This window comes from Hipposideros armiger, unplaced genomic scaffold, assembly GCF_001890085.2.
Source record: "Hipposideros armiger isolate ML-2016 unplaced genomic scaffold, ASM189008v1 scaffold_740, whole genome shotgun sequence".
In the NCBI taxonomy this organism is placed as follows: domain Eukaryota; kingdom Metazoa; phylum Chordata; class Mammalia; order Chiroptera; family Hipposideridae; genus Hipposideros; species Hipposideros armiger.
The window spans coordinates 520,785-545,609 of record NW_017732090.1 but is presented as its reverse complement, the minus strand read 5'-3'; the positions used below and the strand labels follow the sequence as shown (position 1 = coordinate 545,609).

The following is a 24,825-nucleotide window of genomic DNA, read 5'->3' as shown; positions in this document are numbered from 1 at the left end:
TCCCTAACCCTAACCCTAACACTGTTTGTAACCCTGTCTTGAACCCTAACCCTACCCTAACCCTAACCCTGTCACTAACCCTAACCCTAACAGTGTCCCTAACCCTAAATCTAACACTGTCCCTACTCTCACTCTAAGCCTGTCCCTAAACCTAAACCTAATCCTGTCCCTTACCCAAATCGTGTCACTAACTAAACCTTAACCCTGTCCTTGAATCTTAACCCTAATATAATCTTAATACTATTGCTGATTCAACCCCTAACCTGATTTCTAATTCTAATCCTAACAGTGTTTTTAATAACTTGAATACTGTTCCTAACCCTAACCCTAATCCAAACTGTCCCTAAACCTAACACTAACCCTAACTCTGTCACTAACCCAAACCGTGTCCCTAACCCTAAGCTAAACCCTGTCCGTGAATCTTAACCCTAATATAATCTTAATACTGTCGTTAACTATAACCCTAACCCTAATTCTAACATTATCAGTGTTTTTAAACCTAACTCGAACATTGTTCCTAACTCTAACCATAACCCTAACATGAACCCAATAGCCAACCTTTACTCTTACCTTGTTTCAAATTCTAACTCTAATTCTAACCACAAAACGAACCTTGATTGAAATTCTAAGCTTAACCATAACCCTGACACTAACCGTAACCCTAACACTGTCCCTAAACCTAAACCTAATCCTGTCCCTAACCCAAATCGTGTCACTAACCCTAACCTTAATCCTGTCCTTGAATTTTAACCCTAATATAATCTTAATATTATCGCTGATTCAAACCCTAACCCTGTTTCTAATTCTAACCCTAACAGTGTTTTTAAACCTAATTTGAACACTGTTCCAAACCCTAACCCTAATCCAAACTCTGTCCCTAAGACCAAAAAAAAAAAAAAGTCTAAGAAAATCTAACCTATACGAGGTAAATTATCCCTCAAAAGCTCATTTTAAGATACATTTTGGATACTGAGATTCTAAGAAGTGCCTTCTGGAGAGAAAAATTTTGTTTGGTTGTTTCTAAGTTCATGATTCCTTCCTGCACTGTATAAACCTTCAAAGTGTTTCCTGACATTTTGAGACAGAATCACTGCTCCCAATGACCAATTTGATTGGCAGACTTTCAAATGAGAATCTTGCTGTGTGGTACTGCTTGGCTGTAATGCACTTAAACTCAAATTCAAAGAACAAGTCCTAAAAATCTTGAGAATCAAGTAGTAGTTGCATATTAATTACCAGCATCCCCAAAGTCTCCCTGTTAGTAGAACCCAGAAATGAACGCAGAGCGATGCTGCTGGGACCCCAAATGCCCATCTTGCTCCTTTCACCAGCCATGCCTGTGGTTGAGCAGAACAATTCTTCCCTTTACTAACCAACCCAAGGTCATTTGTACATCAATGGCAAGTTTTCTTTGGCTGGCTTTGGACTGGGCCATCAGACTAATACTGTCTCTGAATTCTAGGGCAAGAGGGTAAGCTCTTGAGACTCTAGGAGCAAAGACCCAGTGGCCCTTTTTGTTGTCTAGATTAGGGGCTCTTAATGATCACTGTGTGACTGTTTGCCTTGCAGATTATCCTTCTGCCTAGGGAGTTACTCCTCACTGTCCACACACTGCCCTACGTCCCAGGGAGCCCTGGGTATGATGAGGACTGTGGCCCCAAGTCGTGGGCCTGTGACCCCACCCCACAGAGAGGATTAGCTAGGGATTTGAATTATCTGCACCAATGATCCCCTTCACTGGGGACAATGACTGAGGTTGACTCTGTCAAGGAAGATGGAGGCAAGGAGAAATGCCAGATGAAAATTTCTCTAACATAACATCTCTAATTCTAAAAAAAAAAAGGATGAGGTAGGTGTAGATTTCATACAGGGAAAGGTTTCCTTCACCAAACAGATATTATCTATGGAATTAAGCATCTAAGCTAAAAAAATATATACACTGAAAACATGCACTTCCTGCACAGTACTTTGCTCATAAAGGAAACGATATATTAGATGACTGATGCAATGAATGGCTATTAGGTAGTGTTAATAAATCGTGATAAACAATGAGAAGTATGAGTTTCCTCTCCTTAGGACCTTACCTAAGGTAAAGTAGCAAAACTTGGATAGCAAAATTCCACAGGCTTATATTATCTCCCTTCTGAACAAGGGAAGTTTACCAAATTACTGGAGAGAAGACAGTCTATCAAATCTTAATATATGCTTCAAAGCCAAACTTTAGAAACTCTTAAAACTGTCTTCACCATCCCTTAAAATCTGAAGCATCTGCAGACGGGAAGTGAAGAATGTTGCCCATTAGGCAGCTGATTAAACATGTGCTTCCTAGGACACTCGTGTCTGGCTGTGTTAAACACCAAATGAACCCAAAACCAGGTAAGCATCAGTCTTTCAGTTGTCAAAACTTTTAGCAACCGTGAATGTTTTGAGCCGAAAGGCTGTGACAGCAGTGCACTAAAAGTTAAAAAGAAGTTTTTGCAAAATGTGGACAGAAAGAAGATCTTACAGATCAAAGGGAAATCTGACTAGCTAGGGGATCTTGGAAAATGCTATGAGGCACGTAAGCTAAGAAATAATAGACTAATTTGGGCTAATTTGACATTCACAGTTTCTGCCACAAGGAAACTGCCTTTCAAAGTAAGAAGTGTCAGTTTATATTGGCTGGGCTATTACTTAGATATGTCCAGGTTCTTTCAAATAAGAAACTCCAAATAAATGCAATTTTGTGAAGTGGAAGATACGCATTATAAATGGAAAAGAAAAGGTGAGGCAGCAGCGACATATCCCAAGAAGCATAAATACCCCGAACTATGGAAACAGTAAGAGCAGACAGACCTCTTACTGTTCACAGCACTTATCTGCAGAGCTCTGAAATAAAAGCCCTATGACACACCAGACTCTGTTTCCAGTTGGCTACACAAAAATCTGTTGAGAAAAGGTGATAGCTTCACTTACTACCATTTTCAACTTTGCTTAGCAAATGCATTCTTGATTTCAATATCAGTTTCTTAATTTTACTTATATAGAATATGAAACAGGTGATCTCAATTAGAAAACAGATTAGAGAAAGTCCTAATTCTTTTTGGTTGCCTGGAATGAATATCATATATGTAAATGTAACTGCATTGCAGTGAATTCCTGGGAATAAAAATAAGTCTACCTAAAAATAGACGGGAGCTTTACACAGGCAAACAAGAAAGATAAAAAGTTGTACAGAATCGAAACAAACTGGTTTCTATTCATTTCCCACCAGATATTGTCTCAAAGGGCTGTAACATATGCTATGATTCATTACCATTATGAAATATAAGTGATAAATACAGAAGAAAAAAGGGTTGCCAAGGGAAAAAAATAACGAGCTGAATTCTAAAATGAAGATGCGCTTACAAAGGCAACAAAGGGCAGGACGGAGGTTCACTGGCAGAGGCCACTGGGAGCACCTTTTATCTAAGAAAAGCACAATTTATTTTGGAAACAAATCTAAATAAATGGAGTTAAAGGGAACTGAAGCATTTTCAAGAAAGCCTAACTCAAATTTCTAAGAGAGAAAAGATAATTCCCAAGTGTTGATATAAACAGCAGAGAACCTACTGGAACTAGGACAGAGGCCATGGCTCTTAAAAGACACGAACGAACAAGGAGAATTTTGAATACGTCTTTTCGGGCTGTTGCAACAAAGAAAGTGCATGAAGGTGAACTATACCAACATCAATGGAAATAAATGATTATTTCAGGAAGCATGAAGCTAGGCCTTCAGGTGTGAAACAGCCACTAGAACTTGCAAAAGTAATAAGTGCAGTGTTAAAACGGGGGAGGAAAAGTGAGGGGGCCACATGGTGCAGTGCTTCTCAAACAATCTGTGGGGAAGGACCAACTGAGGAATGAAAGACGGGAGTGAGAGGAGCCTATCTATCTATCTATCTATCTATCTATCTATCTATCTATCTATCTATCTATCATCTACCTATCTATCGAAAATGGAAAATAGATGAGATAGGAAAATGAGAGGAGGACCAGACCAGGAGGTTCAACACACACCAAAAAACGTGATTCCAGAAAGAAACAAAAACAAACAAACAAAAAAAAGCTTAAGAGAGGAAATTATCATGAAAATCTCCCAGAAATGAACGCCATTAGAGAAATAATGTGCATAAAATAGAATTGATGTTGGTGGACTGATCACCAAAGTAGAATTGTGAAAGCTCAGAACAATGGGGACAGAAGGAAGGCCCTAAAAGCTTTTGATGGGTGACAGAAGTATCATGTCACATACAAAGGATCAAATATCAAAATGGCTTTGAACTGCTTACCACCACTGGTGTTAGAAGACAAGGGAACAATCCCTTTGAAATTCTGAAAGAAAATGGTTCCTAACCACTATATTCCATCCAGCCAGAGTGCATGTGAAGACATTTTCAGACACGTGTCTAGAAATTTACCTCAGAAAGCTACTAAAGATGTGCCCCACCAAAATGAGGAAGTAAATCAAAAAAGGAGAAAACATGGGCCACACGAAGCAGAGGGAACAATTCACGAGAAAGCAAAGGATGATGGGGAAGGGAGGTCAGAGTAGATGTGACTCAGTCTGACCACGAGGAGGCAAGAAGTTTTCAGGAGAGAGTTCTTCAAGGAGGCTGTATTCATGAAACATCTGATGGTCTGAATGTTTTCAGAAGAGAGTCCTACAACTGACCAAGCATTTGAAGTTGAGTTAGCAATCAGTACGTGATAAACTAGGCAAATAGACAAGCTGCTCTCACACAGACCTGACACGCTGCATGGGAGGGTTGAACAAGGGTTCCTGCATGTTTTAGGAGGGTGGTGGGCTTGGGGTGCATGTTGGGGAACCACTGTTCACAGTGAGTGGTATGGTACTAGATATGACCTCACATTCAAACAAAAATAAAAAAGCAATATACAAATGCAATTTCGGTTTGGAGGAAAATGCCGAAAGGTATTGAAAAGGTTGCTGTTGGGGAAAGAGAAATGGAGGATATAAACAGACGGCAGAAACTGCTTTTCAGAAAAGCCCAATAGAACTATTTGAGCATAGCTATAACTGACATTTAAAAAAAAGTTCAAAAACACACATACATATACAATACAGCATTAGGCATGTGCTTGCTTGCTCGCCCTCCCTCCCTCCTCCCCCTCTTTCCCCAAACCCCCCTCAGAAAAATGGTCAGAAGGATGTATGTCCAACCCATGAGAGCAGCTACTTCTGGACAAGTGAGTCCATCTGAGACCCTCTAAAAGCAGAGAATGAGATAGTTTATATGGGGGTGATCCTGGACATAGAAGCAAAGGGTGGAAAGGCAAAGAGGGAAAGGAGACACATCAGCAGTGGGTTACCACTGTGGGTGACCGGACTCAGCTCTGCTGGGGACGCTTTGAGAAACATGTAGAATGTGCTTCCATATCACCCCAGTAAAGTATGGGAGGCAGGCTCATTTATCATAGGCGTCCTCTCTCACTGAGAGTTACCTGCAGGACCTCACCTTCCTCCAACCTCTGGACTAGCCCAGTCAGGGCTTGAGAGAGCTGCCTGTGCTGTGGAGAAGGTTGAGGGGGGAAAGCTGAGAGACCAGGTGGGACACTGCCAACACACAATGCAAGGATCTACCGTGGCCACAGCCAATATCGTGGTAGGTCAAGGGGACATGGAACAGCACATGGCATGTGTCAGCTATTGGACAGGACTGGGGTTGGTGGTGATTAAGGGGGATCCTGCCTTTGCTGTAAAGAGGGGGCCCTTCGCTTAGTGGTGCCTCCTAAACACCCTTGGGGAGCTAGTCTAATGGGAGGAGTTAGTCTTTGCTCTGGGCTCTAGCTGCTTTGTTTCCACCCCGATGTTCTTCCTCTGCCTTTAGCATCCAGTTTTCTGATGCGGACTTTCTGATTCACAAGCTTACTCGTTATTTTCCTAAGGACAAATAAGCATTTTAAAAGTACTTAAAATGCAAGTTTTATTGCAACCCTAGACAATAAGAACTCAGGCTAATGTGGCTCATGCACTGGGTCTAAGAGAATCCATCATCAAAAGATTGCAGGGCATTCAAAAGATAAATAGCCACCCATAAGCTCCCAACTTGCCCTAAGTCTTAGCTAATATCCAAGAGGCAGCACTGTGGTATCTCCATGGGAGAACAAGCCAGAATAGCTGCCGGTCCTGAAGTCGCTGGGCTGAACTACACTGCAATCATCTCAAGGAACTCCTGTGTTTTATGTTTTTACAAGGATTCTTACTTTATTTTATTCTGTTATATAATAAATAACTCTAGGGCCGGCCGAGTGGCGCGATGGTTAAGAACTGGCTTGGGACGCCAGAGGGCCCCGGTTCGGATCCCACATATGAGGGCCAGTGACACTGCCCTCTACAGCTAAGATGCTGAACAACAGCTCAACCTGGAGCTGGGCTGCCGTGAGTCGCCGGCGACGGCATAGGCTGCAGCGCCTGTGGCAGTGGGTTGCCATGGGCTACCGTGTGTAGCCAGCAGCCAGCGTGAGTGGCCAGCAGCCGCAGTGAGCGGCTGTCCAGAAGCTGGCGACTGATCTGCCTTGCCCGGGGAAGAGCGCAATGATGGTGCCAACTTGGGCCAGTGAAGCAACGTCCTCCACAACTAGACTGAAGAACAAAACGACAGCAACTTGTCTGTTCCCATCCCCACAATTCCCCAATAAAAATCTTTAAAAAATAAATAAATAAATAACTCTATATCTATGTATTATACCTATATATAATATTGAATTGTATCTAGAATTGACATCTCTATACACATCTATAACCTATACAGCTATAATCTACATCTATATTACACCTATATAACTATATTTGTACCTACAATTTTATCTATATAATCTATAATGAAATCTGTATTAATATCTTATTATAGCATGCTTTATCTTATTTTATCATTAATAAAATATCACTGTATATCTTCTCCAATGAGTATTTTACAAGATTATGACTGTATTTAGAACAATGCAATCAGGGGGCTCTAAATGACAATCTGGCCACCTGACAGTGCCAGGAAGGGACTAAGAACCTTACTGGTGTGTCATCCCTTTATCTTCACCCAGGATGATGTGTGTGCACACTGGAGGAAAAGAAAAAATAGCAGGCTCTGGCAGAAATGAGCAACTATAATTGAATAAATAGGAATTCTAGTAGATATTAATGACATAAACATGGCACTATTGTATACATGATTCTAAAACAATTTTAATAGCTCGGGCATCATTGGAACTTGGTCAATCATCGCATCTTAGGTACCGCTATTTTTTTTCCCTTTTAGCTGTATTTCTATCAGACACTTCCCTTGGGGCCCAGCAGCTAATTAAGTGCTTCAGTTTAAAAGACCTTTCTTTCTCACCCCTGTAGTGCCACAGCATGAATGTGAAATGTAAGGGGCAGCAGAATGAGAAAATACTAAAATGGTATTTAATTAAGCAGAGTAAACAATAAGGTCAATGGCAACTTGAAGCTAACATCTGTCTCTGAACAAGGCAGGCAAGCAACCTTCAGGTACAGGCAACGGAGAAGTGAGCTCATGCTGCATGTGCCTTTTGTCTACGCCACTTGTGATATCTATTGTATTTCTGTTTCAGAGACAATGAGACATTTAATAAAACAAAACAAATAGTGGTGCCTTGCTGTATCTAGAGGAGGAGAAACAACCATCCAGCTGTTTAACACTGCAATGTTCAGGCTCCAATTGCATTTTGCTTTTAAAAGTAACCAAGGAAATAAAAAATGTTCTATACCAACTCGATAAACAGAGCACTCAAAGCTCGGAAGTCTCCCATCTTGAGCTATGACACTATTTCCATAAATAGGAAAGAGCCAGAGAGTCTCAGTTATGTATCAGTCAAGCCCCAAACACTAAATGATTGTGGGAGCTGGGGAGATGACAGATGTTACAGTGTGAATAGTAGGAATGCACATGAGGTGGCACTCAGGATTGATATTAGAATATCAAAAGCCCAACAAATAGAAAAATTACCACTGCAGCTGTACCTGGGATGAACAGAAATGGCATCTGTTGTGGTTAATTTTATATGTCAACTTGACTGGGCCACAGAATGCCCATACATTTGTCAAACATTATTTCAGTGTGTCTGTGAGGGTGTTTTTTGGGTGAGATTAACATTTGACTCAATAAATTGAGTAAAACAGATTGCTCTTCCTAATGTGGGTGGGCCTCATCCAATCCGTTGAAGGCCTGAATAGAAAAAAAGGCTGACTATCCTTTGAGTAAAAGGGAACTCCTCCTGCCTGACTGCTTTGAGCTGGGACATCAGTCTTTTCCTAACTTGGGACTTGAATGGAAACATTGGTTTTCCTCGGGTCCCAAGACTGTTGGTTTTCGGACTGGAACTTACACTATCAGCTCTCCTGGTTCTTGCGCCTTTGTACTTGGACTAGAACTACACATCTGCTCTCCTTGGTCTCCAGCTTGTCGACTGCAGATCTTGGGATTTCTAAACATCCATCACCATGTGAACCAATTCTTTATAATAGATCTCTTTATAGACATACAAACACATATCCTATTGGCTGTTTCTCTGGAGAACTCTAATACAGTTTACAAATCCAAAATAAGTGGTATTAAAACAAACAAACAAACAAACAAACAAACAAACAAAAAACACTATATCAGTACCATGGGTTATATGTAGAAATGCAAAATATATTAAATATATTTATACCAGATTTCACTGTCTTAAGATCACTGTCCAGGGTCTTGAGCATCTATACTAATTTCATCACCACTCCCATCTCTCATTCAATTGAGTGACAAAGCCATGCTGATCCTACTTCCTGTGTCTCTCTAATCCACCCATTTTTCTCCATCCCAACCACCATCACATCCTCCTTCAGGCCACAGTCACGTCTTAATTGAAGACAGCAACAGCCTGGTCACTGCCCTTCCTGTCGCCTGTCTCCCCTGCTCCCACCCATTCTCTCCACACTAGTAAAATCTCATCCCTCCACTCCTCTGCTTAAAACACTCCACTGGCTCCTGACTGTCCTCTGAATCAGCTCCAAAGTCATGGAAATGACTCCAGGATCTGGATTTTCCTTCCCTGTCTACCGCCTCATCAGTCTCATCTTTCCACAGTAGGTTCATATATGTGAGTCCCATCCTAGCCCTGCTGATCTAAATATACTGGAAGAGCATTTGAGAATCTGTATTTTTCAAAAAGCTTTTCAAGATAATTTCAAATATCAGCCATACAGGTTTGGGAACTACTGCTTTGGGGATCGTGTGCTCTGATTTGTTTCTGCACCAACAGGATTCTGAGCTCTTTGAAGATAGGAACCATATGACTGATGCATGTAAGACAGGCTCAGTTCAAGCTGGAAAGCAGTCCTGAGCATGAACAATGACTGTCACAGTCACTGGATTGCTTGAATAAAGACAGCAAAGACTGCAAGAGAGACTACCAGACAGCACACGCTTCCTCTGAAATGCAATGGGAAGGACAGCACAGCGTACACCTACACACTATCCTTGCCAAAAACAACAGAAAAATGTCAAACCTGAACTCCATGGAGCATCTCAAGCTACTGGTTTTCAGAAAATGGAGGATTAGAGGAGCATGGTGAATGACACCATGGGGATGCAATTAGTAAAACCCAAAATGTGAGAATTCAACAGATAAATTACATGGTTTCATCAACAAACAGATGGTGAAAAAAAAAGAGGGAAGATAAACCTTTAGATTATGACTCTTTAGATACATATCAACCAATGCTTTGTGTGGATATAATTTGGGTCTTGATTCAAGAATATCTACTGAAAAAAATGAGAAAATTGATGTGGACAGAACACTGATCGAATATTTGTTTCTATTGAGAGATTAGTTAATTTGGGGGATGTGTGTATAGGCATGTGATAATACTGGCATTGTGGTTATGTTTAAAAAAATAAACTCTTGCTTTTTAAGAGATACATCCCAAAAAATTTATGGATAAAATAATATGATGTCTGGTATTTGTTTTAGAATAATGTATGTGTATGTGTGTGTGTGTGTGTGTGTGTGTGTGTAGTAGCTAGGGATACGTGAAACAAAGCTGGTCACATGCTGATTAAATGTTAAAGCTAGGTGATGTGGGATGGTACATCGGGGTTTATTCCATCATTCTTTCTGCTTTTGTATATAGTGTCATAAGAAATAAAGTGAAAAAGAAGGAATAGGTCATTGATTTCTGTATCACAATATCTCAAAATTCCTTTAATGTACTGAAGTATGGAAAGCGGAAGATGGCTGTGTAACCCTTTGTATAGTAGAAATCTGCTAATATAAGATTGCACTCTTTCACTCTAAGAATTGTTTTGACACCAGATAGTAACCAATCCAGCAGACTTAGGTAAAGACAATTTCTCTTCTGAGCCAGAATGGGCTGCAAAGGACTGCCAAAGATGTCACTGTCTACGAAGCAGAACCAGGGCCATGCCCTTAAGTAAAGGTGTTCTCTTTTCCATGGGACATTCTAACCACATTTTGATCCTAAAATTAATGTGTTCAAGTCCTTTTGGCTCTTCATACTAACTTAACAGAAGGTCATTTCAACTTTTCTGTCTGACAAACAACTAAAGGGAATTTGGTTTCAGTACAGTAGAAAGTTAAGAGGCAGAGGAAGGGACAACCTATAATAAGATTTCTTAAGTGATCCTTGAAAAAATGTTTACGAATTATACTGACAGTGTAATTAAATGTAGTAATAGGTCACTTAGAATATCCTAGGTGATATATAAGCTAGAAGTATATGAAAGTCCTCTGAACTGAATATCAATGTGGAGAAGTCTTTGTAGTAATATATGAAAATAACAGGGGAAAGGATCTTTACAACTGTTTGTCAATTATATCAGTATTCCACTTAATTTCTAACCTATTGTATCATTATATGTAATTAAAAGAGACTTCTCTCTTGGTTTTTCTGTTCAAATGTTTTGATTTGTAAAGGTAGTCTACAGGGTGGACACCCCATTAACTTGCTGATTCTGAAAAGCACTGACTCATGTAGACAGACATCTGTCTTGAGTTTGGAATGAACAACTGAATAAAAATGGTGGTTGGTAAAGATAAGTAAAATAGTGATTTCTGAAGTTCAGGGTAATGAGTGAGTCGCTCCCAGTGAAATATAAATTATCATATGCTTAGCAATTGAGAAAAGTTGTATGGAAAGTAAAATTTGTTTAGAGGATGATTACCTTCCTTTTAATAAGTTTAACCTCAAACTCTCAAATCATACTGTCAAATCCACTCACCCACCCAATCCATCCATCCATTCTTCTTCCCTCCTTTTGTTAAGCAAAGCAATAAAGGGGAAATGGAAAAATAAAGAGAATGTAGGGAGGACAGAAACAAAGAGGAATAAAGAGAAATGAGGAAAGAAAGGAGATTATAAATGCATAATGATTGTATGATTTAAATTCAAATGATTGCTATAGACTATTTTTAAGACAAGTTACAGGTTCATAGAAAAATTGAGAGGACGGTACAGAGATTTTCCATATACACCCCTACCCCCACATACACAGAGCCACTATTAAAATCCCACACTAGGGTGTTATATTTGTTATAATCAATGAACTGACACTGACACATTATCACCTGAAGTCCACAGTTTATATTGGGGATCACTCTTGGTGTTGCACATTCTATGGTCTTTGACAAATGTACGACATGTATCCACCATGATAGTATCACAGAGTAGTTTCTAAAGATCCTCTGTGCTCCACCTATTCACCCAACCCTCCCCCTTAACCCTGATAACCACTGACTCTTTAACTGTCTCCACAGATTTACTTGTTCCAGAATGTCACATAGTTGGAATCATACAGTATATAGTCTTTTCAGTGCTAAGATAATATTTCACTGTCTGGATGTACCACAGTTTATACATTCACCTACTAAAGAATATCTTGGTTCCTTCCAAGTTTGGGCAATTATGAATAAAGCTGTTATTCATGTGTAGGTTTTTGTGTGGCTCTAAGTTTTCAACTCACTGGGGTAAATAACAAAGAATGCAATTGCTGAACCATATGGTAAAAATGTGTTTAGTCTGTAAGAAACTTCCAAACTGTCTTCCAAAGTAGCTGTATCATTTTGCATTCCCATCAGAAATGAACGAGAGTTCCTGTTGTTCCACATCCTCAGCAGCATTTGATATCCTTAGTATTTTGGATTTTGGCCATTCCACTAGGTGTGTTTAATTTGTAATTCCCTAATGACATACGATGTTGATGAATATCCTTTTATACATTTATTTTCCATCTGTATATCTTTTTTGGTGAGGTACCTGTTTAGGTCTTTTGCCTATTTTTAAATTGGATTTTGCATTTTTGCATTTTCTTGTTGAGGTTTTAAAGTTCACTATATATTTTGGATAAGAGTCCTTTTTCAGATGTGTCTTTTGCAAATTATTTCCCCCCCCCCCAGACTGTGGCTTTCTTATTCTCTTGGCATTGTTTTTGTGGAGCAGGAACTTTTCAATTTTAATGAAGTCTTGCTTATCAACTATTTCTTTCACAGATCGTGCCTTTGGTGTTATTTCTAAAGGTCATCTAGGTTTTCTCTTTTGTCATCTTCTAGGAGTTTGATAGTTTTGTATTTTACATTTAGGTCTATGATCCATTTTGAGTTACTTTTTGTGAAGGTGTAAGACCTATGTCTAGATTCTTTATAGTTTTATTTTCTTGGCATGTTGTTCCAGCACCGTTTGTTGAAAAAATTATTTTTGTTCCATTGTATTGCCTTTGTTCTTTTGTCAAAAGTCAGTTGATTATATTCATGTGGGTCTGTTTCTGGGTTCCCTATTCTGCTTCATTGAATTGTCAACTCCTTTGCCAATAACACACTGTCTAGACTGCTGTTAGTGTAGTTTATAGTAAGTCTTGAAGTTGGGTAGTGTCAGTCTTCCAACTTTGCTCTTTTCCTTTAATATTATATTGGCTATTCTGAGTCTTTCACCTTTACACACTTTAGAATCAGTCTCTCTGTATCCACAAAATAAATTGCTGGGATTTTGATTGGGATTGCACTGAATCTATAGATTAAGTTGGGAAGAACTAACATATTGACAATACTGAGTCTTCCTATACATGAATATGGAATAGCTCTTCATTTCTCTTTCTCTCTCTTTTTTTTATTAGAGTTTTGTAGTTTTCCTCATATAGATCTTACACATATTTTGTTAGATTTTATTTAAGTATTTAATTTGGGGGGGGGATGCTGCTATAAGTGGTAGTGTGTTTTTAATTTCAAATCCCACTTGTTCATTACTGACATATTGGAAAATGACAAACAGCTGCATATTAACCATGTATCTTGCAATCTTGCCATAATTGCTTATGAGTTTCAGTAAGTTGTTTTGTCACTTATTTTGGATTTTTTACATAGACAATCATGTCATCTGAAAACAAGACAGTTTTATTTCTTCCTTCTCAATCAGTATACCTTTTATTTCCTTTTCTTGTCTTACTGCATTAATTTGGACTTTAAATGTTTAATTTTAAAAGTATACTCTAAATCATGATATGCCAATTGTCATATCATTTCTAGTGTTTGCTTATGTACCTGGCACCTATCTAAGTATTTTGTATGAATTATCTCATTTAACCCTCACAACAACTCTGTGAAGTGTGTACTATTATTATCCCCATTATTTAGATGAGGAAACTGATTCACAGAGAGGTTAAGTAACTTGTTCAAGGTCACCCAGTCACTAAGCAGCAAAGCATGGATTCACGACCAACGAGGATTGCTGGGCTCTATAGTGTATGTTTTTAACTATTATCCTGTATCGATTGAGGATATATTGCAAGCTCTTATCTTCTATTACGTGTTTTTACATGCCATTCTCATTTGACCCTTTCAACAACTCTAAAAGTTAGTTCTTCTTATCCCTGTTTCACGTTGAGAATAATGAAGTTCAGAGTGGGTACTTGCCCAATGGCATACTGCAAAGTGACAGAGCTACCATCCAAACCCAAGTTTAAGCACATGCTCTCATTAACAAAAAACATTTTCAGAACAATTATTTGCTATTTGCTATTCAATACAGCTTTAACTGGTCTTCAACAAACATTTATTAAGGATCTATTAAGGGCAGAATACTGTTCTGGGAACGGAGGAGAGAGGTAAACAAGATAGCTGGAACACCTTTCCTTAAAGGACTTACCTTTTAGTACAATATAAAACACTTAAAACCAAAACAAACCAATCAACAAATAAAATTCTTCCACCACTGCTAAGTGCTGAGACCTAGAAACAATAGGGACATCCTGAGGGGAAACTGGGGGAGGCCCGCTTCCACTTGGGGGTCTCTGAGAAGATATCTGAGCTGAGGAAGGTGTTGTAAGCTTGGAGGTGTTTCAGCCGCCATATATTCCAATCGAGAAAGAAACAAAGATCCTGATTGCCAGTTTAGTGTTTAGGTTGGGAGCACAATGATGGGGAACAGTTTTTCTACTTTTTGTGTGTGTTGAGTCCCTGAGTTGTTAGCCATCATCCCATAGAGGATGCCATTTTGGAAAGGGGAAGAAGAAGAAGGAGAAAAATGGCAGAGAGTAAAACTGTTTGAGGACAATATGGGAGGTGTTTCCTTTCTCCTTCCAAGCGTCCATCTGGGTTGGGAAGTTGTTACTCTTTTTGGAAACATCTGTTTTAACTTTGGTTTCTTCTTAAACTAGTAATTGCTCATGGAAACCAAAGTGGGATTTTCCTTCCAGTTGGACACTCACATTCTTTGATATGATCATAAAGCACCAACTTACATTGATACTGTCAAGAATTCTGTTGTATAAAAATGATTTCTTTTCTGGCAGTTTACCTCTAGAGCTCACTCTTTCTCATACTTCCTTCTCCCCCTTTATGGCATTCCTTGCTTCCAGTATGCAATATATGCTTTCTCATATAATTCCAACAATTCTATGGAGTAGGTTATTATTTCTGCCATTTAATAAGTAAGAAACTGAAGTTTGGGGTAGGAGAGCAACTTTCTAAGATCACACGAAACTGGTATATCATAGTGCTGGGTTTCAAACTGAGGTCTGACTCTAGAACCTTCTGCATTGCTCCAGTCAACACCAAATTTTCTATCTTCTTCCCAAATTTAGCCCCAGGATCACAGCCTTTTCAGCTCCTCTGACTCCACAAAGCACCAAGATCGAACAACCAAACTCCAGCTGAATCTTCTCTAACACATCCACAGTCACTAAACTCCCCTGAAAATGCTTTGCTACTGACAATGGTGATAATGGACTAATCCCTGCTAATATGAATAACCAGATAACCATAAGAAAAAGAGCATAGATGAGGGAGAAAATGATTCTTTCTGTAAGGTATTTCTTAAAATCTGTGCCTATGTTTGATAATGGTTCTATCATTGTCAATTTTGTAAGATCAGCAGAGAGTAGATAGAATGTTAAACTAAGCATAGAATTGCTAGATACCTTTTAGACAGCCAAGTGAATGAGAAAAAACTCAAGGATTTTTACCTCCTGAAATTCACTTTTAAACTGAAAGGGCTCAACCTATAAAATGCCTAAATCAAATCATTCTATTGTTGGAAATTTAAGGTTTGAAAGTAACATAAAACTAAGGTAGAATGAGACGCTGTTGTTAGTCAGAAAAGCTAAGCTGTATGTCTTGCAGGTACCATAAGCCAGAAAAATGACTCCTGGCAGTGGGGATAGTGGTGGTAGAGATATATCAATACTGACAGCCACTACTGGCAGATGAGGCATTTGAACGATCAAGACTTTATTTTGAAAACAACTCTTCATTTATTTCATTGTTCCCTTTATAAAGGATGATACCCATAAACTCTAGGTATCCCTTTATTGTAAGAAAAAGAAAATAAAAACAGCTGGGGGCTGTCCTGGTACTCACAGCCAAGCTGCAGTGTTTTCCTGTCAATCTTAGACAATTTCAAAGAATACCAACACCAGGCAAAGCTACTCTGTGATGATGATGAAGAAAACAAACAAACAAACAAACACTCCATAATCATGTCTGAACACAGACAAAAACATGAATATTGCACACACCATGAATATGATCAAATATCTTACTATTCTGGCTAATATGGGTGACTGCTATTTTTTTATCAATCACAGTTTTAACCTCACTCTGTTCTTCTTTCCTTCTAGATAAGAATTATTAAAACACACAATCACAGAATTAGCCCAGCATCTAGTCCAGTGCAAAGCCCCACTTCCTTGCATTCTCCCTAAAATCACCTAAAACAAGCTCAAATCCTGTCATAAAATCTTTGTAACAGCTTCTTGTTGAGATGCACCCATGCTTCCCATGGTATATGTTCTCTCTTGGCGCAGTGAGTCAATAAATCTAACATTGTTTTAAAAAAAAGGTGTACTATTTCTGGGGGGTCTTTGCTGAAAGGCATTGACACTTCTATTTTTTCACCGACGAAGCTCAGGGGATACATCAGATGAGATGGGGATGCCGTAGTGGGCAGTCTTGCAGTCAGTGACCTGAGAGACATGCAAAGAGAACTAATCAGCTGTGAATAACATCTGTGTACATGTGCAGGAATTGTGCTCGTCACACAATGATCCTAGGCCTTTAATCATTTTCACACTGGACGATAGCTTGACCTTGATTAAATCATCAGAAAGCATTTCTACTTTTCTGATTATAATTTTACAGGTTGAAAAAAAAAAAGGCTGGTGTTAAAGCAAGTGATGCCTGGTATTTTCCAGTAATCACCATGAATAAGAACAGTCACATAATGCTAGTGTCTTTGGCCTCAGAAATTGATTTGCAATTAGTTGTGACCAACTGAGAAACGCACATTACACTTCATGCCCGCTGGTGGTGCAGCTCTTTGTCCTTCCTTGGCTCTTAAAGCAGATGCATCAAAAGGCTCCGTCACTGTTGTCCTCACCGCCGCCATCTTCACTATCATCATCATACCACTTAACACTTTTGAGTGATGTATATGATCTCATTTAATCCTCAGGTCAACTCCAGGAAGGTGGTGGTATAATTTATCCTCATTTTACAGATAAGGAAACTGAAGCAGTGACAATAAATAACTGCAAAGGAGCTGAGCCGGGATTCAAGACCAGGATGATCTGCTCCAAGGTCCACATTCTTGGCTATCACATTACCTTTTATCCTTCTTGATAATGTTTTAGCTCATGAGATGAAAACGGGGAAGAAAGAAGTGGCCTTGGGTTGCTGCATGCTCTAGTATTTTCAAGAAAATTTCCTAGAATTTCTCAGGTTCTTACTCATAAAGGTGGTTGTATTATTCTTGAAAGCTTTACAGCTTTAGACAATTTTACTTGTTTTCATTAGTTACTCCTTGAAATGATAGACTATTCAGGTGATTAGCAGAAATGTTTCCAAGTAGATGATGATGTTCTCGGAAATTAGTAACCAAAAATGCACCTCTCATCAATCAACAAAAACTAAACAAAAAACTCATTAATTTGGGGCTATTGTGGGCAGATTTTCTGATAATTCAGTGAATAACTCAATGAATGTGAAGCACGTGGGAGATTAAGAACTGAATTAGATGTCAATTCTGCTGTCTTCAAGTAGTTTAATACAATACGGAAGATTTGAGACACAAACATATCTTATGATACAAGCAAGAAAGTGACAATATTTTTAAAGGAAGTGAAAGTGTGGCTTCATGGACATTCTAGAACAATGCTACTCAAGATGTGGTACGTGGTTTATACACTTTTGTTACAATTTAACACAGTACTTTTATGTCTGTTAGTCTACCTATATATAGATCGACATATGTATTTTGTATGACCTTATTTCATTTTCTCATTTCATGTTTCTAGTAGTTAATTCTCATTCATCTTGCAAAAATACTGATAAATGATGAAGTGTAAATAACTGGTCCTTTACCACTGCAGTTTGAGAAGCAGTATATTCTAGAGATATACAGTTCCACTCAGGATGTTTAAGGCCTATTATTAATAAATACCATAGCACATTTTACTTACTGGAACTCAATTTGAAATCCATTTGGATATACATATACAATACTATATGTATTTTTATATATAATATTTAAAGTCACAAAAGTCTCTTTAAGATATTCTGGTGGAGTCATTAGGGTTTTTTATGTAAAGAATCATGTCTCCTGTAAAAAGTGACAATTTGACTTCTTCATTCCCAATTTGGATGCCTTTTATTTCTTTCTCTCACCTGATTGCTCTGGCTAGGACTTCCAATACTATGTTGAATAACAGTGGTAATGGGGGGATCCCTGTCTTTTTCCTGATCTTAAAGGGAAAACTTTCAGTTTTTCACCATTAAATGTGATATTAGCTGAGGGTTTGTCATATATGGCCCTTATTAGGTTGAGGTGCTTTCCTTCTATATCCATTTTATTAAGTGTTTTAATTATAAATGTATATTATATCTTGTCAAGTGCTTTTTCTGCATCTATTGATATGATCATATGATTTTTATTCTTTATTTTATATGGTGTATCACATTAATCGATTTGCATATGTTGAACCATGCTTGCACCCCTGGAATGAACCCCACTTGATCATGCTGTATAATCTTTTTAATACATTGTTGTATTTGATTTGCTAGTATTTTGTTTTGGATTTTTACATCTGTATTCATCAAGGGATTCTGGTCTGTAGTTTTCTTTTTGGTGTGTTTCCTTATCAGGTTTTGGTATCAGGGTAATGTTGGCCTCATAAAATGAGTTAGGATGTATTGACTTTTCTTCAATTTTTTGGAAGGGTTTGAGAAGGTTAGGTATTAAATCATCTTTGAATGTTTTGTAGAATTCACTAGTTAAGCAAATTGGTTCTGGGCTCTTGCTTTTTGGGAGGTTTTTGATGACTGTTTTAATTTCCTTGCCGTTGATCAGTCTATTTAAATTTTCCAGTTCTACATAATTCAGTCTAGGAAGCTTATATATTTTTAAGAACTTGTCCATTTTTTCTAGGTTATTGAATTTGGTGGCATATAGTCTTTCACAGTATTCTTGTATGATCCTTTGTATTTTGTGGTATCCACGTAATTTCTCCTCTTTTGACAATAAATAAATACAATTTGCAAAATATAATTGCAAGATACAAAACCAATGTACAAAAATCCATTGCATTCCTACATACTAACAGTGAAATTTCAGAGAAATGAAAAAAAAACAAAACCAATTCCTTTTGCAATTGCAACAAAAAGAATAAAATACCAATGAATAAACTTAACAAAGGATGTGAAAGACATATACACGGAAAACTACAAGATGTTATTAAAATAAATTAAAGAAGACACAAAGAAATGGAAAGATATTCCACGTTCATGGATTGGAAGAACCATCATAGTTAAAATGACCATATTACCTAAAGGGATATACAGATTTAACGCAATCCCCAACAAAATCACAATGGCATGATAGGGCAGATGTTTGAATGGGTTGTTGCTGCCATGGGGGTGTGCGATTGGCCCAAGGTTATCATGCTAAGCAAAATAAGTCAGACAGAAAAAATTGAGAACTATATGACGCCACTCATATGTGGGATATAAAACTGAAAGCAACAAATGAACAAGACAGAAACTCATAGACATTGACAACAGTTTAGAGGTTACCAGAGGGTAAGTGGGGAGGGACAGTGGTAGAAGAGGGAAAAGGGATCAAATATGGTGGTGGAAGGAGAACTGACTCTGGGTGGTGAACACACAATACAATATATAGACGATGTATTATAGAAATGTACAGTTGAAACATATATTATTAACAATGTCACTCCAATAAATTTAATAAAAAGTAAGATATTCTGAGCTTATATTCTTCAGTAATTCAGATAGGAAATAATTTACATAGGAATAATGTGACATCAAGTATAAATAAATGCTTCAAACATAAACAAAGCCATAAGCAGTTTAGACTCAGAACTTCTGATGAGTCATGAAGTAAATACAAAAAAATCAACAATTACAATAAATATCTTTATTTAAAAAAAATCTATTGGCCAGCTGAGTGGCTCATTGGTTAAGAGTTGGCTTGGGAGCACCAGCTCTGAGCAGCAGGGCCGCCAAGTCGGATCCCACATGGGCCAGCGACACTGCACCCTCTGCAGCTAAGATGGTGAACAACAGATCAACCTGGAGCTGGGCTGCCGTGAGTCACAGGTGACAGCGTAGGCTGCAGTGGGGCTGCAGTGGGGCTGCAGTGGGCTGCCATAAGCTACCGTGAGTGGCCGGCAGCCAGCGTGAGCTGTCATGAGCCACCATGAATGGCTGTCCAATGGCTGGCGACCGATCTGCCTCAGCCGGGAAGATTGCAATGATCACCATACCAACATGGGTCAGTGAAGCGACATCCTCCACAACTAGACTGAAGAAAAAGGACAGCAACTTGTCTGTTCCCCTTCCCTGATTCCCCAACTCTGTTCCCTCCCCCAATTTCCCAATAAAATCTTAATATATATATATGGTTATAATGTAAGGTCATCTCTATAGTTATGGTCAGTTAATGGATGAGGAAAACGGATTTTGTGTTGCTCTACAGTCTCTTCAGTTCTAAAATACTGCTTGGCACAGAATAGGTGCTCAATGAATGCCGAATGAATAAAATGATATTTAAGAATAAATAATCAGGCAAAGCATCCTGGTTAACAATGTAGCGATAATGCTGGAAGATGATGTTTCTTCAAAAGAAATGACATTTCTTTATAAGAAGACCCAACTCCATTTCAAACTTAGAGTGTACTGATTACTAAGAGAAGGGACTTGCTCTGCAAGAAACCCTACTATGAACTGAGGCTTTGCCACTTACTAGCTATACGACCTTCTTTATCCTCCCTAAGACTTAATTTCCACACCTGTAAACTGGAGATAAAGAGCTCACCTCACAAGCTAGTTAGGAGAAGCAAATGACATGATATACAAAGCATTCTGCTCATGCCTGGCACTGAGTATAACAATTAGGAAATGAGATAGCAGTAGTATTAAGCGGATGCATATGAAATTGTTAATGTGCCACCATTTTGACCTACAACAATGACGGTTTCTTATGATTCAGCCTAATTAATAGTAATGGTATCTGGCTTCAAATATAGTAAGACGTACCTTTCTACTCAAAGTAACTGTCAGAAAGAGACTAATATATTCTTTTCCTGCTACCCCCACAGCCTCACCTGCCAACCTTTGGCTCCTGGGTGAAGTCTGGGTTACAAGAAGGGATATGCGAGCCTGGGAAGCTAGTCACACGTGGGGAGTAGTGCTGCCATAATCCTCTGACTTCCTGATGGCAGGGTCTGCCCACAACATGCAGTTACACTGCCCTGGTTTCAGCCACGGCAGCAGCAACAGGAAGGTCAGCCCATGTTAGAAATCTTCAAAGGTTCCACGGCATGACTTTTTTGTTTCAGCATGAGATGCAAATCAATAACAAGCCAGATTGCAGAAAAACTGGCTCCAGGCATAAACTGAAGTTGGCCCAATAACTGTGTCGGTGCAGCTGATACATGTTTATCAATAAGAGCGCTGGCAGCCAAGTTTATACTCCTCCATTTACCGTCATCACGTTCTTGCTCACTCCTGCCTTTTATGGGTGTAGTATGTCCAAGGCTACATACAGTTCCTGGGCTACCACTCCACGACCACCACCACTGCCACACATACAGCTAATAGTCCTCTCTCTAATAGAAGAAAATTAATCTCCAAGATATCCCATGACAGTTGGAAAGTTCTGCTATTGCCCATCATTTTTACAAACAATTATTTTAAAAGATTTAACTTATATAACTTGGAAAGTGCCAACATGGTGTCTGTGTCTTTAATGTGAAAACATTTTATACTGTTTGGTGATAAACTCAAACACAAGGTCCAGATCTTGGAAATATTTTAATAGCAGGGAAGGTCAAAACATAACTGAATGCTTGCTTAAAACACTGCTTTATACAGCTGACTCAAGGTGAGGAGGTTTATAATGCTTCATTTCTGAATTTTAAAAATTGTCACACACTTCTGAGAACACGCTATGTATACTAGTGTGTACCAGTGCAAATGTGTTCTAATGAAACTGTCTTTCTGTATTTATGTGTATTTTTGTGTTTATGTAGTAAGTTTTACCTCTGGGTAGTTTCACATAGGAATTTAAACATATGTTCTTAGAGGGAAAGAAATGTCTCATTTATATTCCATATAATGCCTAGCACCATCTCCGGCATGTATTAAGAATTCAATAAATGTACATGGAATTGAATTGAATAGGAAGTTCAAGAAAAGTAATTTTGTTAATTTTCACATGAAAATGCACTAAATGAAACAATGATTTCTGATGTTAGTTTTTAAAAAAAGAAAAGTCATAATAGTTGCAGGAAATTAACTCAATAATTTCAGATTAATTTTCCATTAAAGTGAAACTGAATTATGCGTCCTCCTTGAAAAGTATATTCTAAGATTTAACAGTCAACATTAGATGAAATACATTTAATTTAAAATGTAAGTGCCTATTTCCATGAGGTGTGGAATCCATTCCATATAGGCTAATGCCGCAGGTAAGTAAGAGTCACAGGCAACAGACGGGATCCTTGGACAAGTAGACATTAACATAGAATTCTGTTCATCAACAGCTGATGGCTTAGTGGGGCTAAGCGATTAAGTAGGAGATACAGAAAGAACAAATGTGGGTTTATCTGAAGGTACCAAGAATGAGAGAATGCCCTGAACTTTGCTCTGACTCTGGAAGCTGGAATGGAAAGACAAGAGTCACCGAGAGCTGTGCTCACAGATGCACAGCACACAGAATGCCCAGACTGTTGTAGCACAGCCAGGCATCATGGGAATTTCATTAGAGCCCTGAGTAGATAGGAATGACAACAGTCTATCTTTTGTTGTTGTTTATAAACTTGCTTTTTGTATACTATCATTCTCCATGTTTCCATTAAAGATAAGTCTAGATCACTAGTTCTATCATTAATTTTAATTTCTTGTAAGATACAATCAAACCTTTAAGAGAACCTGACCAAGCCGACTCGCCATGATAATCTTTCCCTTGAACACAAATTCTTCAGTTGGATAATAGGGTCATGCCATCTCATAGGGTGATTTTTAGAAGCCTGCAATGACCCATCCGAAGTTCAGTCTTAACAGTCCAGGACCTCTTTGAACATGTAACGGGTTTAACTCAAATGCCTGTAAGCGTGGCCACGCCCTAAAACTTGTCCTTCCTCGGAGCAGCTCCACCTTGAGGATCGCAAAACTCAGAAATGCCCCTCGTGGACCACAGTCTCCTAGTCTTCAATTTCTCTGTGTCCCTCACTTCACCCCCCTTTTGTGTTATTTCACTTGAATCTCTAGCCTCTGGAACATTCCCTAATTCTTGGTTCACTGGCATTAAGTGGTTACCTTGGGCAACCATTTCAAACTGGCTGTCATGGGGACTGAGAATAATACCTAACTTTTATGGAGCGCTTCACGATTCAGAAAGGACTCTCCTGGGCTTCCTCTTATTTGATTTCATCTATAATTGGTCTTATTATTCCTCTTAAAGTCACAAAGGGACTTTAAGAGGCCCGCCGAAAACTTGCTGACTCAAGATTGTCGTGAGCCATCTGTAACCGTATACTGTCTGCCTCAGTGACTCATCATGTCAAAAGAGTAGCAACAACCTAGGACAGCCTGTGAACATGCCTCAGCACACAGACCTGCCACATTAGCATCAGACCCCAACCAAGTAGGCAACTCTATCCTGAAAAGAAATACAAACAAGATAAAGCAGTCTACCAGGTGTATTGGCAGTGAGGCGGTCAGAAAAAAACCAGTTGTCCTAAACCAAAATTCTACATGTAGCTGGCTCAGAAGACTAAGTTAAAATAAATCAAACAAAACCTAACCGTGACTAAAATAGGTATGTGTCTTTTTTTCTTCCAACTATCTTGAAGAAGTAACACTGATGCAATACTATAAATCTTCAGTTAATTAATTCAAGTTTTTATGCAGCAAGCTCCACACCCTCATCCTGTATTACATACCATCTGTCTATGGGGAATATTTAGTTCTCACCCACAACCTGCTTCCTAACCCTTAGAATAAAAGTATACCCTTCAAAATCAGAAAAACATTCTGTTAGACCATAGGGGGATAAGAACTTCTATTTTAAATAAACTGGTGTCATTACTTTCTAATCTACTGCTGCCATCTTCTGTATTAATAAAGCAGCACCTTCACATGCATGAACAAGAGTAATAGTGTTTAATAGGAGTAATTCTCACTGGTCAATCAGATGGCAAATTTTCTACACACAGAGAAAGAAAAGCTTCATTCTGTTACCTCTAAGTGGCTCCGCCTCTCAGCAATCACACGTTCATCCTTATTTCCAAATAGTTTCTTTGGAGGGAATTCAAGGGTAGCCAGCTGAAATACATATTTTATAGGAAATATGTTAATATTACATCTGTGATCATTGAGCTATTATTAACCTATTATCTGGACTCTGTATTATGGGGTGAAAAAGAAAGGGGTTGAAATTTTAAAGATAGTAGAGGTCCTGCCTTTCTTTGTCACCAACTGTGTGACCTTGAACAGATTAGGCAAGGTTCCACAATGGTCAAATGAGAAGGTGGTACAATGGGATCTCAAAGGAAGGACAGGCTGAATTTTCAATACTTTGTCTCAGACACCATTAGACTCTGGGCCAGATAGCGTTTTGCAATTTTTATTTTTAAAACACAAGTTTGTTCTTCTTTTATACCTCCTTACACTAGAATTCAATTATTTGTGTGTCAAGAATTTGGAAACTCAACTTGCAAACTACCTGAATATTTTGCAAAATAGTTCTCAGACCATTGCTATGGT

General features: G+C 38.6%; 1 protein-coding gene across 1 annotated transcript in view; it reads right to left on the bottom strand.

Moving 5' to 3' along the window:
• KIF16B (kinesin family member 16B) overlaps positions 1–24,825 on the bottom strand; it is a 169,027-nt gene that overhangs the window by 24,530 nt on the left and 119,672 nt on the right. The window contains exon 13 of the mRNA XM_019627768.1: positions 24,301–24,384. Within this exon, the coding sequence (XP_019483313.1) occupies positions 24,301–24,384 (84 nt within the window). The remainder of the gene's footprint in view (positions 1–24,300; positions 24,385–24,825) is intronic.